Genomic DNA, 16422 nt, shown 5'->3' on the forward strand with positions numbered 1-16422 from the left:
AAGAGTTGATATGTCTGGATGAGAATAAAAAAAAATTAATAAATAACAAATTTTCCCATAAAAAATATATATATCTATAACTATTATTAAAACAAAACACTACTGACATTAACATTTTTTAATATTGTTTACGTGACACAACTTTAACAAAATTTTTTCCTCCTAAATTCAATGATGATGTCATTATTATTATGACTACTATTGATATCTTTTACTTTATTTTTTTTAACTATGACTATAATATTATCCATATTGATTGATATTATACTTTTCTTACCATATCTTTTAATGTATTAGAAAACCATAGATTTTATTTTATTTTTCAATTATTTATAAAGTCTTATCGGTTTTATTTATTAAATAAATATTTTTTAATTAGTGTATTGGATATTTTGAGATGGTTAAAAGATAATATACTTTTATTAGGATTTTTTTTATTGTTACTATTGGTTACTTAGATGAAATACTTAATTATAATATGATTTAGGTTGTGACTATCTTTATGCAAGTCACTTATAATTTATACGACGAACAAATTATTATTTTTATGTTTAAACGATTTTGAAGTGTGTTATTAATAGTTGTAATACTTTATAGAAGTATAAATTAATGTAAAATTTGTTTTTATTAGCATATATTGATTGGTACATTTTATTAAAAATACTCATAATTTTGAATTATATACTTCATGTACGAACCATTTTTGCCCTTTTATTCAAAATAAGTTAATAGAAATAAAAATATAACTATACTAAATATTAATCAAATTTTTTGTTTTTATTGTGATTTATTTGTCATGAACTAAATTTTTACAGTCATCTGCGCACACAATACATAGATGATACAAATCATACAATGTATGTAATGTATACAACTATCCTAAGTGAAAAGAGATATAACTAAAGCATAATTTAAAGATGATACAAATCATACAATGTATGTAATGCAAAGATGATACAAATCATACAATGTATGTAATGTGTATAACTATCCGAAAATTTAATAAAGTCGTGTATTGCACGAGCATTACCTAGTATTATAAAAAAGTAAAATGGAAAAATTAAAATATTGTGGCAACCTGATATGGACTCTAGAGGATCTATTAGTCAATTTACAATTTATTCCATTTTCCTACACTCTCCTTCAGATGGGTTATGGGAACCTTAGCACTCAATTTGTACAAAACATCCTTTAATAAATGAGCCCTAGATATTTTAGTTAGTATATCACCTACCCGATCCTTTAATAGCACAAATTAAAGATTTATAATATTTTCTTCTTCATTATCTTCTACAGAGCCGTTCCGTTTATTTTTGAGGCCAGAGTAAAAGATAAAAAGGGCCTCTATAAACTTAAAGCGTAACAAAACATATAATACACCTTTTGTTTTTTATTATTGATATTTAAACTACTTTTAAAAAATGCATATAACTCGGCAAAAAATAAAAGTACATCTAAATTAATTAAAATTAATATCACTTATATATATATAAATAAGTTTTTTGCGCCCCAAAAAATTCTGGACCCTAGACGGTAGCCCACTTTACCCTTACTGGCTTACTAGTCGATCGACATCATCTTCTATAAATTGTTTGTTAACTTTGACATACTTTTTTCGAACAAGTTGAACTAAATCGATATAGATGTTGAGTGCTACCTTTTTGTTGCAATAGAGTTCAAGACCTTTTTTCAAAGGGAAATCTAGTTACGATAGTACTTATTTAGCCAAAGAAACAAAGTAGTTCCTTTCAAGATGCCCTAGATTCAACTTTCGCACTATACACATAGCAATACATTTTGCTTTTTAGTATTTCACGTTGCGAAGTTCCTTTCAACCAAAGTGAAATTACGTAAAGTAGACTTATTGTTCTAAAGATCACTTGTTTGCATTAGTATAGGGGTGGAGATCCACATGAAAGTTCATCTTAAACAATACTCATCTTCCCTAGAGTAATTTTGAGATATGCTTTATATGGTGAGTCTGAGATTTATGTATGAATATCGTTACAACTCCAATTATGTATGCTATAACAAGTAAAGTATGTTACAACTTATTGTTTTGAAAATGAATGTGAATAATTTTATAACAAGGAGTTTTTAAAATCGTTTGTACAAAAAACAAAATTAAAGTAAGAAAACAAAAACAATATATATCTTTTATGTGGAAACTCTTTAAACCCAATAGAGAAAAAAAAAAAAAAAAAAAAAAACCACGATCTACAAGGGATTTACTAAATGGCAACAATAAACTCAATTGCAAACTCTGGTACCTCGCAGCTCTTTGACCAAGTAGAGTTCCTGACTTGAATATTTAAAAAAAATAAGAAAATATTAATTAATGTTTTACATTTTCAATTCATGATTTGAATTTATTAATAAAATAAAATTAAAATAAACAAAATTACCATTAAAAGATAATGTCAATCGTAACATTAAGTTGGAAGAGCGAGGTGACCTTGTTCACCCCAACTCTCGTGTTCGCCATTTTATGCTTTTTTTATTTTTTTTATTTTTTATACTATGGATATGCTTTGTCTCATTCTCGGAATTTCAAACAATTCTTGGTTCCATAGAGAAGTATATGAAGGTGTTTGACAAATGACTGATAACTGATTATAGTGGCTGATTTGATCAGTTGATTTTATTTATAACACTTTCAAATTTGGTAGCACTAATATATAACACTTTAAAATTAGTAACACTAGTATGTAACACTTTAAAATTAGTAACACTAGTATGTAACACTTTAATAATTAATAACACTAAATGTAACACTTTAAGAATTTGTAACACTGATATGTAACACTTTAATAATTAATAACACTAAATGTAACACTTTAAGAATTTGTAACACTGATATGTAACACTGTATAAATTAATAACACTAATAGGTAACACATGCACTTTAAAAATTGGTAACACAAAATGTAACATATTTTATATTAGTAATATTAATAAGTAACACTTTTTATATTAGTAACCCATTTGTAAATTTTTTTACTTAATTATTATATTTATTTTTTTAATTTTAAAAATTAAAAAATAGAAAAAATTATTAATATTGAATTTTTAATTACTTTGATCCTTTTTTCAATATTAATAATCAAAACTATTTTTTAATAATTTATATCCTAGCAAGCTAATTAATTTTTCAAAATTTACCACTACTAATTAAAGAAGAGAAAAAATAAATTTAAAGAATTTAACTCACCCTAAAATTTTTAAAGAAAAGGAAAAAAATTAAAATTTTAATGATAGTTCAATCTAAAAATCTTAATAAAGAGGGAAAAAAAAATATAATTAAAAAAATAATTAAACCTAATAATTTTAAAGAAGAGGGAAAAAAAACTTGTAACAAATTACATTTAAACCTGCAGCAAATTACGCCCAATTGCAAAAAACTGATCTAGATTGAATTCAACCTATTATTCTATTGAAATTGAAATTTGAACCGCCAGGCTGTTTCTTAGACCTGCAGCAATTTCCTTCAAAAATAAACTTATCCAATTCTTATATATCGCCACCCCTTTTATTTTATCGCCACCCCCTGAATAAGTTATCAATTTATCCCTGGATTTTAAAAAAATTACGAGTTTGCCATTAAACATAAAATTTTCTATATATACTACACTCCCACTAAAATTATTCTCACCACAACTAAAAATCAACTTACAAAATCTAATTTTCTGAACAAAAATTAAGTTCAATCTGCAAATTATTAATCGAGGTAAGTTATTTTTAATTCAATTAGTTGCAAAAATTTTTTTTAAAAAAAATAAAAATATGATAGATAATATATTGTTTTATATATTGTTTTATATATTGTTTTTAATATTATAGTTAATAATAATTTAATTTATTGAAATTTAAAAAAAAAATAAAAAAATAGGTGAATCACCCAGATTTAGGCGATTGAACCGGGGTCCAATCGCCTAAATCTGGGCGATTCACCTTAATTTTTTTTTTTTTTTTTCGTTTGTTTTTGATAAATATTAATAATTTTCTTATTTTTATTATTGTTTCTATTATTGTTATCATTATTATAATTATTGTTATTGTTATTATTACTTTTATTTTTTTTTATTTTTTTTGTTTTAATTTTGATTGTTAAATTTTTTGTTGTTAAATTATTATTTATGTTTGAATTATTAGTTTATTATTTGGTTTTTTTTTGGTTTTTTTTCCATTTTTAATTTTTGATTATTATTTTTTTTAGAAAAATTATTATTTCTTTATTTGTATTATTACTGTTGTTATTATTATTATTATTATTATTATTATTATTATTATTATTATTTGTTATTATTTTTATTGTTATATTATTATTATAGTGCTTGTTGTTATTATTAATGTTATTAGTTTTGTTAATGTTGTTATTAATGTTCATCTGGTTAATGTAACGTAAATATTGATTATGTTCATTTATTTTTAATATTTAATGAAACTGTAAAAAATTGTAGAAAATGGCTGGTAATCAAGGAAAAGGAAAGGTTTTTTTAGACAATTGTTGAGAGGTAATAGTTCTAGGCCTACCTTACTCAGAGGGGATCCGCATGAGGGGGGTAACGGGTTCTGCTCGGAGGGCTAGGCAGGAAGAGGCTGCCAGACACAGTGAGGCCCAACGGTCGAGTACGCTGAACCAAGTGCGTATTCCTTTTGATGACCAGGCTAACAACCTCCAGAGTAGTTGGGGGGTTTATAGTGATGATGATAATGATGCTGATGATGTTCAGTTCCAAGGTCCTGAGTCTCGCCCATTGGACTGGACTGTTGTTCATACTAGCATAAAAACCAGGAAAATTATCTCTAATAGAATTCATAATAAAGGTCGGTTGCATTCCGGTTGCACTAAGCTGTCGTATGTGCTCCCGAATATCTACATTGATCCTATTCGCCCTTACATGACCATCTCTGTAGACTAAGAACGGGTGGTTATGTTTTCCTTTTTCATCAGGACACACCTTTACCGTCCAAGGTCTTTCTGGTGGTTTGCGACTACTTCCTACAATCAAAAATTTACACTCGCAACTTCTACTTTTAGAACCACGTCGGACAGTATTATCTAGATTATGTACATCACCCCTAATATTACCATAGCGGTGACATCTTAAATAGACACTAACTCTAGAACGTCCTTCTTTCTTTTTATAAGAAACATGTGTAAATTGAAAACTGATTGTTATTGCTATCGCATCGGCCCAACTATATAACTCATCTACGGAGATAAATTCCCTACCCGTAACAAAGCTACCGGAGTAGTCTACATTGTCTCCAAAGTTTTCAAACTCCTACAAATTTGAAATATAAATAATATAAATTAATTACATTAATGATGTAAATATAAATAATAATTATAACAAAAATTAATACAAATATAAATACTAAAAAAAATTAATACAAATAATTATAATAATAATAATGACTACAATAATAATAATAATAATAATGACGACAACAACAACAACAACAATAATAATAATAATAATAATAATAATAATAATAAATAACAAAAAGTAAAATTAATAATGACAACAACATTAACAATTTTAATAATAATAAAAAAATTACGTAAATAAAAAATTGAAAAAAAAAATTATCAACAATAATAATAATAATAATAACAACAACAATAACAATAATAATAATAATAATAATAATAATAACAATAATAAAAAATTAACAAAAACTAAAACAACAACAACAATAATAATAATTTAAAAAAATTAATACGTAAATTAAAATTAAAAAAAAAATAACAATCGCACAAAATGGGGCGACTGAACCATGGTTCCGTCGCACAAAAATGGGCGACTGGACCATGGATCAATCGCCCAGTTTTGTGCGATTTATTTTATTTTATTTTTTTTAATTTTCAACAATTCTAATCGAAAACTTTGCGTACCGCATCCGACTCATAGTCGCTTTCGTTAGCCATATTTAACCAACTACGGGTTACAACTTCTTTAACAATTTTTAGAGAGATAGTACCGTGTTTGAATTTGTACTTCATACGCATCTCAGAATTCGATATATATAAATAAATCTTTAAATTCTTAATAGTGTTATTAAGCGTGATTTACATTTATTAATTAAGTTTTAAGTCTAGTGGTAATTTTGTAATTTTTTAAATTCCAAGGATAAATACGTAATTTTGAAGGGGTGGCGATAAAATAAAAAAAAACGAATTTTAGTAACACCCTAAACTTATTCATGAACCGCAGCCCTTTCTTCAAGAAATAAACTGATCGAGATTGAATTCATTCAAACTGAAACTGATCTGAAACCGTCTCCTTCAATCTTCCCTTGCAATTAAACGCCACAATCACCGGCCGTAATCAACCCGGCCAACGGCGGCGCTGCTTCTCCATCAGTCAGCAATTACTGATCTTCCCGCCATTGCTTCTTCCTCGTCATTCCCAATAAAATCTGTGGTAAGTATATTGCCGTCATTAATCTCTCGATACGAATTCATATTGTTTAATCTGTAGTTACGGTTCGGATTCTGCTTCAATGACCTATTTTAATTTGCTTGTTGCCGATTAATTTCTTGCTTGTTGCCGTATTAATTTTTTGCTTGTTGCCGATTAATTTGAGTGACCTATAGTTACAGTTTTGATTAAGTTCTTGCTTGTTGCCGATTAGTTTCAGTGACCTATAGTTACAGTTTTAATTAATTTCTTGCTTGTTGCCGTATGAATTTCGTTATCTATGTGAGAGGATATTGACTATTGTGTTATTAGCAAACAATTACAGTTATTGACCTGGACTTTGTTTGCTGTTATGTTTCCAGTGCTAGGTAATTAAAGATGTATTATTGCTAGGGTTTTCGGTTATTTTATAGCTAATTTTGTGTATGATTTTTAAGGGATTGTTCACTCAATTTGAATTTGTATTGTTCATGCGAGTATACTGATTCATTTTAGCTTTAGTGTGAGACACCGTCTCTCCTACGATGACCTCAAATAAGGAGCCAATTCTAATAATTTGGATTAGTTGGACTATAAGTAGCTGTGTACGAGGTGCCTCTCAAAGTGAGACGGTTCGTATAATAATTTGTGTTGAATTAGTTATATCGCTTTTTTAGTGAGCGGGTATTGACTATTGTGTTACAGTATTAGCAAATCAATGAAAATAAACGAAAATACATCCATTGGTATTCGTCACTCAAAAATTGGCATCCACAAAAAGGAAAATGCATCCCGTTTTTCTATTTGATTCCCTCAATCCAATCCATACTACGAAATTTGGTAATAGTTGCGATTGCGGTCCTGAAAGTGATGCGGTTATGTATTGCCAAATATCGGTCGAAACTCGAAAGCATGAGATATTCCTTGAAATATTTTTGCACTATCCAAAATAGTGTGATAACATGTATGTAACGGGTGACTCAAATTTCATTGAACTATTTCTATCTTACAACATTTGGGATCTCAAAAGTCATACCAATGTTGAACATTTGTTAAGATGCTGAATGAGGGCGATGATTTTAATACTTTTTAGTTGAGATATTTATTTGAATTTGGGCTTGCTTTGATAGCTTGTGGAGAGAAATATGGATGATATTGAGCTCTCCTTTATATTGAACAATATAATTTTTGTGGCTCATGGATGATGTGAGCTACAATTTGATAAAATGAGATGGTTGTTTGTATTCACACTCCCGAGACATTTATTTTACCTGATCCAAGAATTTGGTTTGAAAGGATGATGTGTAACCTATAAACGTGTTGTGTAAGATTGCTAATAGATGAGTTGTAAAGGAAATGAATAATATTCGGTGAGTTATATCTAGGGGCGTGCTAAAGAAATGTTTTTATCAGTTTAATTAAGTTGAATTATATCCTTTTATATTCAGAAAAGTTATATTATGAAGTTCTTTTTGCGCAACAATAAATGCAAAATAGTTTAATTATGTTCTAATATGGGCAAATCAGGTTCAATCTACTCCATTATTACCTCTTATAGCTGAAATAAGAGTAAGATTCATGATTTTGAGGTGAAAAAATGCTCTTGGGTGGTTGATAAGTTGATGTCATTTAACTTTGTTTTTTAATAGTATATTCCTATGAGTTCACATTGTGCTTGATTTCACCAATTCTTTTTGTGTGAACTTAAAGCCATATTTGTCTGATTTTGAGTGTTGCCAATTGACAATAGTTGTAAAAAGTATGGTTATGACCTAATAGAAGTAGCTGGACTTAAGAGTTATGAATTCCATGGACTATGGCTTTTGTGAAAACTTTGCTCCAGTTTTTGCACATCACTCAATTCTTAAATTGTGTTGATGGAAATTTCTTGGTTCTTTTGGTTACAACCTTTATATTTCAATGGAAATGTTACGTACCTATACATTCTTGGACACTTAAGTTATGGATTTAGTTTTGTTGCTTCATTGTTTAATGTTTAGCTTGATGTTGAATTTGTGACTACCTCTTTGTAAGATGGCATGAAGCGTTAAAATACCACCTTTCTTTTTGTTCAAACTATAAAGATGAAATCGTGAAGGACACTGTGGCACTATTATTGGCGTTGTTCAAGCAAAATCTTCCTCCTGAATCGTTTAAATGGTTTGGTCTACGGTCTAAATAGTCTGGTCTTTTTTTTCATTTTAAAAATTATGGTTTTTGGTCTGGTCTAGGTTTATGAAATTTTTAAACTGGATCAGACCGGAAACCGTAATATTTCTCGATTTGATGTATACCGTAAACCAAAGATGGTGTAATTTTTTTTGAAAGAACTTCTGAAATAAACTTTACAAAGTATGCTGCTGTGCGTGTAATCTCGTATGCTCCTTTATTATTTTTATTATTTTATAAACATTGATTCAATTTTCTTTAACTTTCATTATCTTAACTTTCATTCATTAGTTCTTCTGCATAGACATTTTCTTCTCCTCTTCACTTTCATTATTTCAAATGTGTTGATAAAATTTTCCAGTAAAATATTGGCAGTGGATTTGATCTTGTAATGTCATTCATTTAAGATTTTTCTATTGAATAATTTGTTAACTATGAGTTTAGTGGTTCAATAATTTTCTTTAAATTAATGGGTATGTTTGGTAATTTAAAAAATGCTTTATAAAGAAAAAACCGTAGACAAGCCAGATCAAACCGTTCTAAAACGGTCTGGTCCGGTCTGGTCTGGTCTAAAAAGTTTCCAGACCGGAGTTTTTGGTCTGGTCCAATTTTAGTGTCGAACCAGATCAGACCAGACCATGTGCACCCGTAAATAAGACAATCTTAAGTATTATTGTGACATTCTTAGTGAATCAAATGTGAATTCATTGGTATTCACATTATAAGCATAGAGCCAAATCTTAAAGGAGAGATGAACATTTTTATGTGTTTGATCAAGTATAACTTTTGTTAGATCTTTGTGTAAAATTTAAACTAAGGTTTGCGTAATATAAGAGACATGTTTAATCCAGTGGGAGTTCTACCATCACACGCATGTCATATTGTGTGTGTTGCGCTGGTCGCTATAGGGAGTGATAATAGAGTATCACTTTTTTTTTTATTAAGTGTGATCTTATGGACTTATGTTATATATATTTTTTTCTTTTTCTTTCTTTCCATAAAATCTTAAAACTTGTGCAATTGTTATATATTTCTCATTTTTTAATGTTAAATGTTAAACATTTTTTGTTGATTCATGATTATTGATTATATAATACCCCATCTCATTCTATTTTATATCTAAATTCACATTCAAAATTGTCTAATTTTGTGATTTTGTTTATTGATCAGAGAGAAAAATGCAGTTTTTTGGAACAACAGAGATAAACCCATCACCACCAGCTATAACAGCTGCAGGAAATAATGCACACATGATGTACATTTTCAATAGAAATGGGGTTTGTTTGCTTTACAGAGAATGGAATCGTTCACTTCGTACTTTAGATGCTCAGCAAGATCAGAAACTCATGTTTGGTTTGCTCTTTTCCCTCAAATCTCTCACCGCTAAGATGGATCCCACTAGGTAAGCTATTAATTTCATTTATGGGGTTCCACGAAGTTTGTCAATCTTTATTTGACTTTTTTTTTTTTTTTCATTTGATTGATTGATTACACAATATTCAGGTAATTGATTTAGGTTTTCATCATAAACATGATTTTTTTTGATATGACAATGTTGTTTAAGATTGCATTTATTTGCTAAAATTTTGTTATGGTATGCAGTGAATTACCCAGTAGCTGAACTTTAGGTTTTGTTATAGAAAAAGGGTAGTTCTTGAAAGTCAATTTAGTTAAAGATTATTCTGTTTTATCCAAATTTTATTCAGGTGAGTTAATTGCTTAATTTCAATTTAGATGTAGTTTTTAAAAGAAAAATCTATAAAAATGAGCAAATCATATCAAGATACTAAAACGATGTAGGTGTAAATTAGTTTAGCGGTTAATTTTTGATGTGTATTGCTATTCATCTGCGTACGTGGTTGAAGATAAAAAATGTTTTTGTCAAAATGTTGTTTTGGTGGATCAATTGTTAACTTTCAATAGCAAATAGGAAAATAGTGCAAAAATTTTAGACATGACTGAAAATCGTGCCATAACCATCCATACTGATTGCGTAGTTGTTCCGTGATGCTTACCGTGACTATGACTGAAAGCGTATTTTTGCATTATAATTACCCCTTTTGTATTTGTGTTAAATAATATGTATCTCAATTTTGTTTGCTTGTTTGGATACTTCATATTTGAAATAATTTTCACATGTTGGTTGATGAGAATGTTGATGGATTTTGTGAGCTTTGAACAGTGTGGATAAGGTTAATCTTGGAGTACCTCAATTGCCTGGCCAAGGGTGTTCTTTTCATAGCTTTCGTACCAATACATATAAGCTTAGCTTCATGGAAACTCCATCGGGAATTAAGGTATATGAGCATGTTGTTGTCTCATTTGACGTATTCATATAAATGTACATCTTTCATTGTATTTATATGAAAGCTTATATTTATAGCTACATCCACCGAGATCATGATTACACCTATCAAAATGGTGGGTTAAAGGAGTTTGGGGTCGGCTTGCATTGGTAAGGTTCAAGTTTTGGCTGACCCAAAGGGTTAAGGTGTTTTTTTTGTAATAGTATTCTCTTCACTAAAAATTTTCAAAAGGAATTACAATAAAATATTCTCTTTGGTCTTTATAAAATTTTCTTGTAAAAAAAAAATCAATATATCGCCTTTGAGGATTCAACAAAGAAATATTGAATAGTCTCGATCAAAACATGATGATTGAAATTGACAAAATTGACAAATTTGAGAAAATATGTCAAAACGGTTGGATTTGAGTTATGGTCAACCCTATTTTTTCGGTTTTTTGGATTCGGGTCATTTTCTGATTACGAATTATGACCCACTAATTTTTTGTCTGTTTGTTTTGGTCTATTTTGGTTCAGATAAATATTTGACAAGCTTTCCCATATTTAGTGGCTTTTGCTTCCGCTTGCGTGAGAATTTTTGGCTATTTAACAGATTGTAGAATCCACACATCATATTGTGAACATATTAGTTTTGCAACCATAGACCCCTTTACATGCACCTTCATTCGTAGCTGGATCATATCATTCTCATTGTCAAAATATCCATGAACTTATGTTATGATAATTTGAGCTTGCATTTTTTGGTTACCTTTATTGAGAAGCTATTGGTTCCGTTCTTTTCATGACGGTTTGCAAGAACAGGAAGCTGTTGACTTATGGTTCTTCAATCTTACCAAAATAATATATAATGTAAATTTGAATTGAGAAGGAAACCAGAAATCGAAATCATAAATTTTGTCGAATGTACTAGTAATCTTTTGAGACGGGTCATGAGAGATCTATCTATGTAAATGTTTTTGTTTTTTTTCTGTCAGAATAATGAAACATTTGTATTCAGAACACATATTTGAACTGCAGTTATTTATCACAATTTTACATGCTAATAAAAATAAAAAAGTCAAACTGAAATGTTTTGGTTCATGTAGCCGATACCAATCTTTTGGGATTAAGACTCTGGAATTGTTGAAACTGTTGTAGAATTTGCATTTCTCCTTTAACGTTTTTTTTGTTCATAAAGTATATATTTTAATGTTACATTGCTACTCTTTCATTGTCCAAACTTTGTTTTGTAGCCAGCGCTACTATCTAAACTCCTTTTACTTTGCACCGTTATTTCTCTTACCAATTAGTGTTGTTTAAGTGGCTGCTGCCTATAAGGGCCACCGACAATAGATGGGGTCATAATCTCTATAGTTATGCTGATTAGAAATTCATAAGTTAGCTTGGTATGTAACAGCAAACAAAATTTTTTTAAAAAAGTTTAGTTTAAATCAAAATTTTGAGTTCATAATATGAATCTATTGTAATATATTAAAGTGGTAGCTGTGCAAATGTAACATGTGAAGAAAAAAAAAATAGCATATCAGGCATAATGACAAAAAGAAAGAATAGGAAAGGGGAAGAAGGAAAGAATGTTAAGAAAGATAGTAGCAAATTTTGAGCAACTGTAAGGCTCCCAAAGATAGTCTTTGATTCATTTAATTTCATTGCTCCTCTACATTATTACGACATAGGTATTTATAGCCATAATGGCCTAACAACCTGATATTAGATTTTCTTCTAAAAGACCCACTTTAACAAATTTGATGACAATCCATTCCCATTTAAGCTATAACAAAATTGTTATCAAACTATCTCTCCAACTGAACTCATTAATATTCCCCTTAGTTATACTTATACAACTAATCATATCATTTTCCATTAATCACATCAACCGTCTCTAACTTTTTTTGTAATTTAGTTCATTGTAGTATAACTACATCATACGTCGTTTTTGACGTTGTATATTTGTTCCGTTGGAAGTATTATTAATCTTATATTAATAGTTTGTTTTTCTCGCAGCTTATCTTGGTCACTCATCCTCAAACGGGTGATCTACGAGAATCCCTCAAGTACATTTACAACTTATATGTTGAATATGTTGTCAAGAATCCACTTTATACGCCTGGAACTCCAATTAAGTAAGTTTTTTACATTGTTGATTGTGTTCTTATATCTCTGACTTTCCCCTGAATAATACAATCTGTGTCCGACAATATTAATCAAATTCTATAGTCTATAATATAGTAACATACTGCTACTTCGAAGTTATCCCTAGTTAATCTGCCTTGTTATCACTTTTTGAAATGGTCTTTTATGTGCCCTCTCATTTTTTATGCTATAAGCTGTCCTTCCCATCCAACATGACTTTCTGTGGATTATATTTTAGTTTCTACTTGAGAATGATCTAATTTAGATCTTGTTCCACCTCTAAATTTTTCTATTTGCTCTAGATTCTGTGGTATGTGTTGGTTTTAGGAGAAGGCATAAAACCAAAGTGTAGTTGGCTTGAGAAATTGCATGTTTGATGTGTTCAAAGAGAGTGAATAGTTCTGATTCTGAAGGTCTTGGTAATTGGGATTTTTTCATTTAAGTACTCCACTTCCTTGGTAGATTATTCATAATTCTAATCTTATATACTTTGGATTAATATCCATACGTTCTATGTTCGTCGAAGAAATATGCTAGTTGGTAGCTTTTGGTAGTTTTGAATAATATTTTATTGGGCTTTTGAGATACAAATGTGTACTATGGTTCGTAACAACATTCCAGAATATTTCTTAGGTAAGAAAAAATTTATTTGTAAATTAAGAATAACATAAAAGGTTAGGGATGAGGAATCCCTAAAAAAAAACGTGTAAATTACATGAAAATTATCCATTCATTCCTATAATGATCATCTCTGAAACAAGCCATTTGACTTGGCCCAAAACATGGCGAGGAACTTGGCTCTTTCCCAAAGATAATCCAACAGAAGAGTTTTACTCTTATGTACCCCTCCCGATAAAGTGATAAAATTTAGATTTGAAGAAAAAAACAACTTTGTTTACAATTTCTTAAAGATGATAATTGATCGTGTATATATATATATATATATTTTTTTTTTATTAGAAATAATTGAAGTAATTTGGCATGGGAGCCAAACAAATGACTTAAAATAGCATTAATCAACTATAATTTTTTTAAAAACTTAAATACATATGCTGTCATGTCTCCTTTCTTATGTCTAAAATGTTAAGCTATGTGTCCAAACTCCAAGGCATTTCATAACATATATATAATCCGATTAGTAAACCAAGCACCCTTTGCTTGAGCAATTATGTTTGCACTCTTTTTGGTTGGAAATTTACAACGAAAGACTTACTTGCTCATTGTTTGAATAGTAGTTAGTGCTCTATAATGGGAAGCAAAACATGTTAGTTATAAACATGCAATAAGTAGTTTTAGAGGGAAACTTTCCTCAGCAAACAATAAATCGGACATGAGATAATTCAACCTTTTCTCACAAAATTTTGTCATGAAGATGCTAAGTGAGGAAAGAAAATCTAAAGGCCCGTTTGGTTTTTTGTACAAAATGCTGGTAATGAGAATTATATGTAGTGTTAATTTTCAGTGCAATGTACTATGTCATTCCATGATGATAAAACTTTATTCATAAATTTTTTTTTTTTTTATCTTCATAATTTTCCAATATCAGCTTATACCACCTCTCCAAATGACAATATGCAGGAATGAATTTTATGAAGAAAAATAAGATAATTGAAGTAGGACAAGAATAACTATCAAACTTGTTAATAAATTTTCCAATCAAATTACATTAACTTTCCATTACCATTCCCACCTTTTGATATTGACAAATAAATGCGCCGTAAAATTTATAAATTACATCAGATAAAGTTAATCCTGTGTAAATTAGCTTCCTTAACAACTATTCTACTGAAGTTATGCCGAAACTGTCTAGATTAAGCTTTGAACACAATTCCTCTTCAACTGTTGAGTCTTTGCCAAGAATTACTATTCGTTGTCAGCTTTACTATGTTGAAGCTTCTTTATTCACATAAATTATCCATCTAAGATTTAACAGTTGGACATCCCTCAAGTCCAAGGTGATCATGAATGTGTGAACTATGAGGCTTTTAAATTATCCACTGCCAGAAGGTATACTCATGTTGAGGGAAGTCTTGAAGCTTTGGTGCGTGGATTCAGATATGATCATCAAACTTCTCGACCATGACTCATGAGTGTCTGAAGCTATGACCATAACTAGTGAATGATGCTTTCGTCTATCGGCATGCTTGGATATTTTTTGTGGGGTACCATCAACTAGTCTTGATTGTCTTGTGATACATCCCCACATCTTTAATTATGCTAATTATGTTCCCAAATAACCCCAACTAACTCATCATAAAGTTCCCAAACGAATCCCTCATACGATGTTTGTATATTGTTGATACTGGATTATGTTTTAATGCATTGTTTACCCTCTAGTATCTGTTGATTTCATGTTTTCTGCTACTGATTGTTAAATCATGCCACCCTTTCTTAGGTACGAACTCTTCAACACTACGTTAGATCAATATGTTCGAGGCCTGGGTTAACGTCCAAGAGATCATGAATGCATTCTTTATCCTGAACCTGCTTCGTTTACTGACATGAATTCTGTTAGCACTTTCTTGCATCACCTTCATCTTCTGCAAGAAATCGACTTTACCTTAAAGCGAGCGGGGATAATTACCTTCAAGAGATGTTTTCTCAATTATATACTCGGGTTGAAGTTGTATTCTTGGTAATGTCACTAATATAGTTATCTATTTTAATAATGTAGCGTGCTCGTTTTTATATAAATTTGATGTGTGGGTTAAGGACCAATTTGAAATAACCTCTTTGTATTACAAGGGTAAGATTGTACCATTGATCCCCTAAATTTCACTTCGATGAAAGTTTAATGGTATTGGGTTGATGAAATGTATTACATTAACAACTGGTCTTGGACGAGATGACCTCATAATGAGACCGTCAATTTGGGCCGACTCAATTCGCACGTGTAACAACCTGGACATTTTTTTCATTTTCTGGGCATTTTTCAATTTTGATCTTAAAGATATCAATCTTAACCTTAACGATATCATAATGATAAATGCCTAAAAAATTAAAATGTTGTTACATGGGCGAATTGGACCGGCTCAAATTGACGGTCTCATAATGAGACCATCTCGTCCAAGTTTTTGTGTTACATTAAATACCTTAGTTTATTGTAGATGGAGGGAGATTGATGAATGAACTATGAAGTCTTTTTTTTTTTTTTATTTTAGTGGCCATAGTAGTAGTACATAACCTAAATCATACTTGGATAATACATCATTTTGCTACACAATAAAGTTGTGATGTACTTGGAAGCCCATTTATTTATGTAGTGGCTATAGTCTATAGTAATAGTAGTACATAACCCAAATCATGGAGTATCCGTGTTAAGGGAATTGTATGTGGGTTAATGATTTAGTTAGGGACCAGGGCAGTGGCATTCTCTTGCAACGTAGGCTTGAAGTCTTCCAATTTCATGAT

At 29.7% G+C, this 16422-nt stretch overlaps 1 protein-coding gene across 1 annotated transcript; it reads left to right on the forward strand.

Moving 5' to 3' along the window:
• Positions 1–6202: 6202 nt before the first annotated feature.
• On the forward strand, positions 6203–15820 carry LOC130814518 (uncharacterized). Its single transcript, XM_057680611.1, has 5 exons — positions 6203–6431; positions 9747–9978; positions 10759–10873; positions 12883–13001; positions 15407–15820. Exons 2-5 carry the CDS (start codon positions 9755–9757, stop codon positions 15456–15458), a joined length of 510 nt encoding a protein of 169 aa, XP_057536594.1. The 5' UTR covers positions 6203–6431; positions 9747–9754; the 3' UTR covers positions 15459–15820.
• The last annotated feature ends 602 nt before the right edge of the window (positions 15821–16422 follow it).

This window comes from Amaranthus tricolor, chromosome 6 (genome assembly GCF_026212465.1).
Source record: "Amaranthus tricolor cultivar Red isolate AtriRed21 chromosome 6, ASM2621246v1, whole genome shotgun sequence".
Taxonomy (NCBI): domain Eukaryota; kingdom Viridiplantae; phylum Streptophyta; class Magnoliopsida; order Caryophyllales; family Amaranthaceae; genus Amaranthus; species Amaranthus tricolor.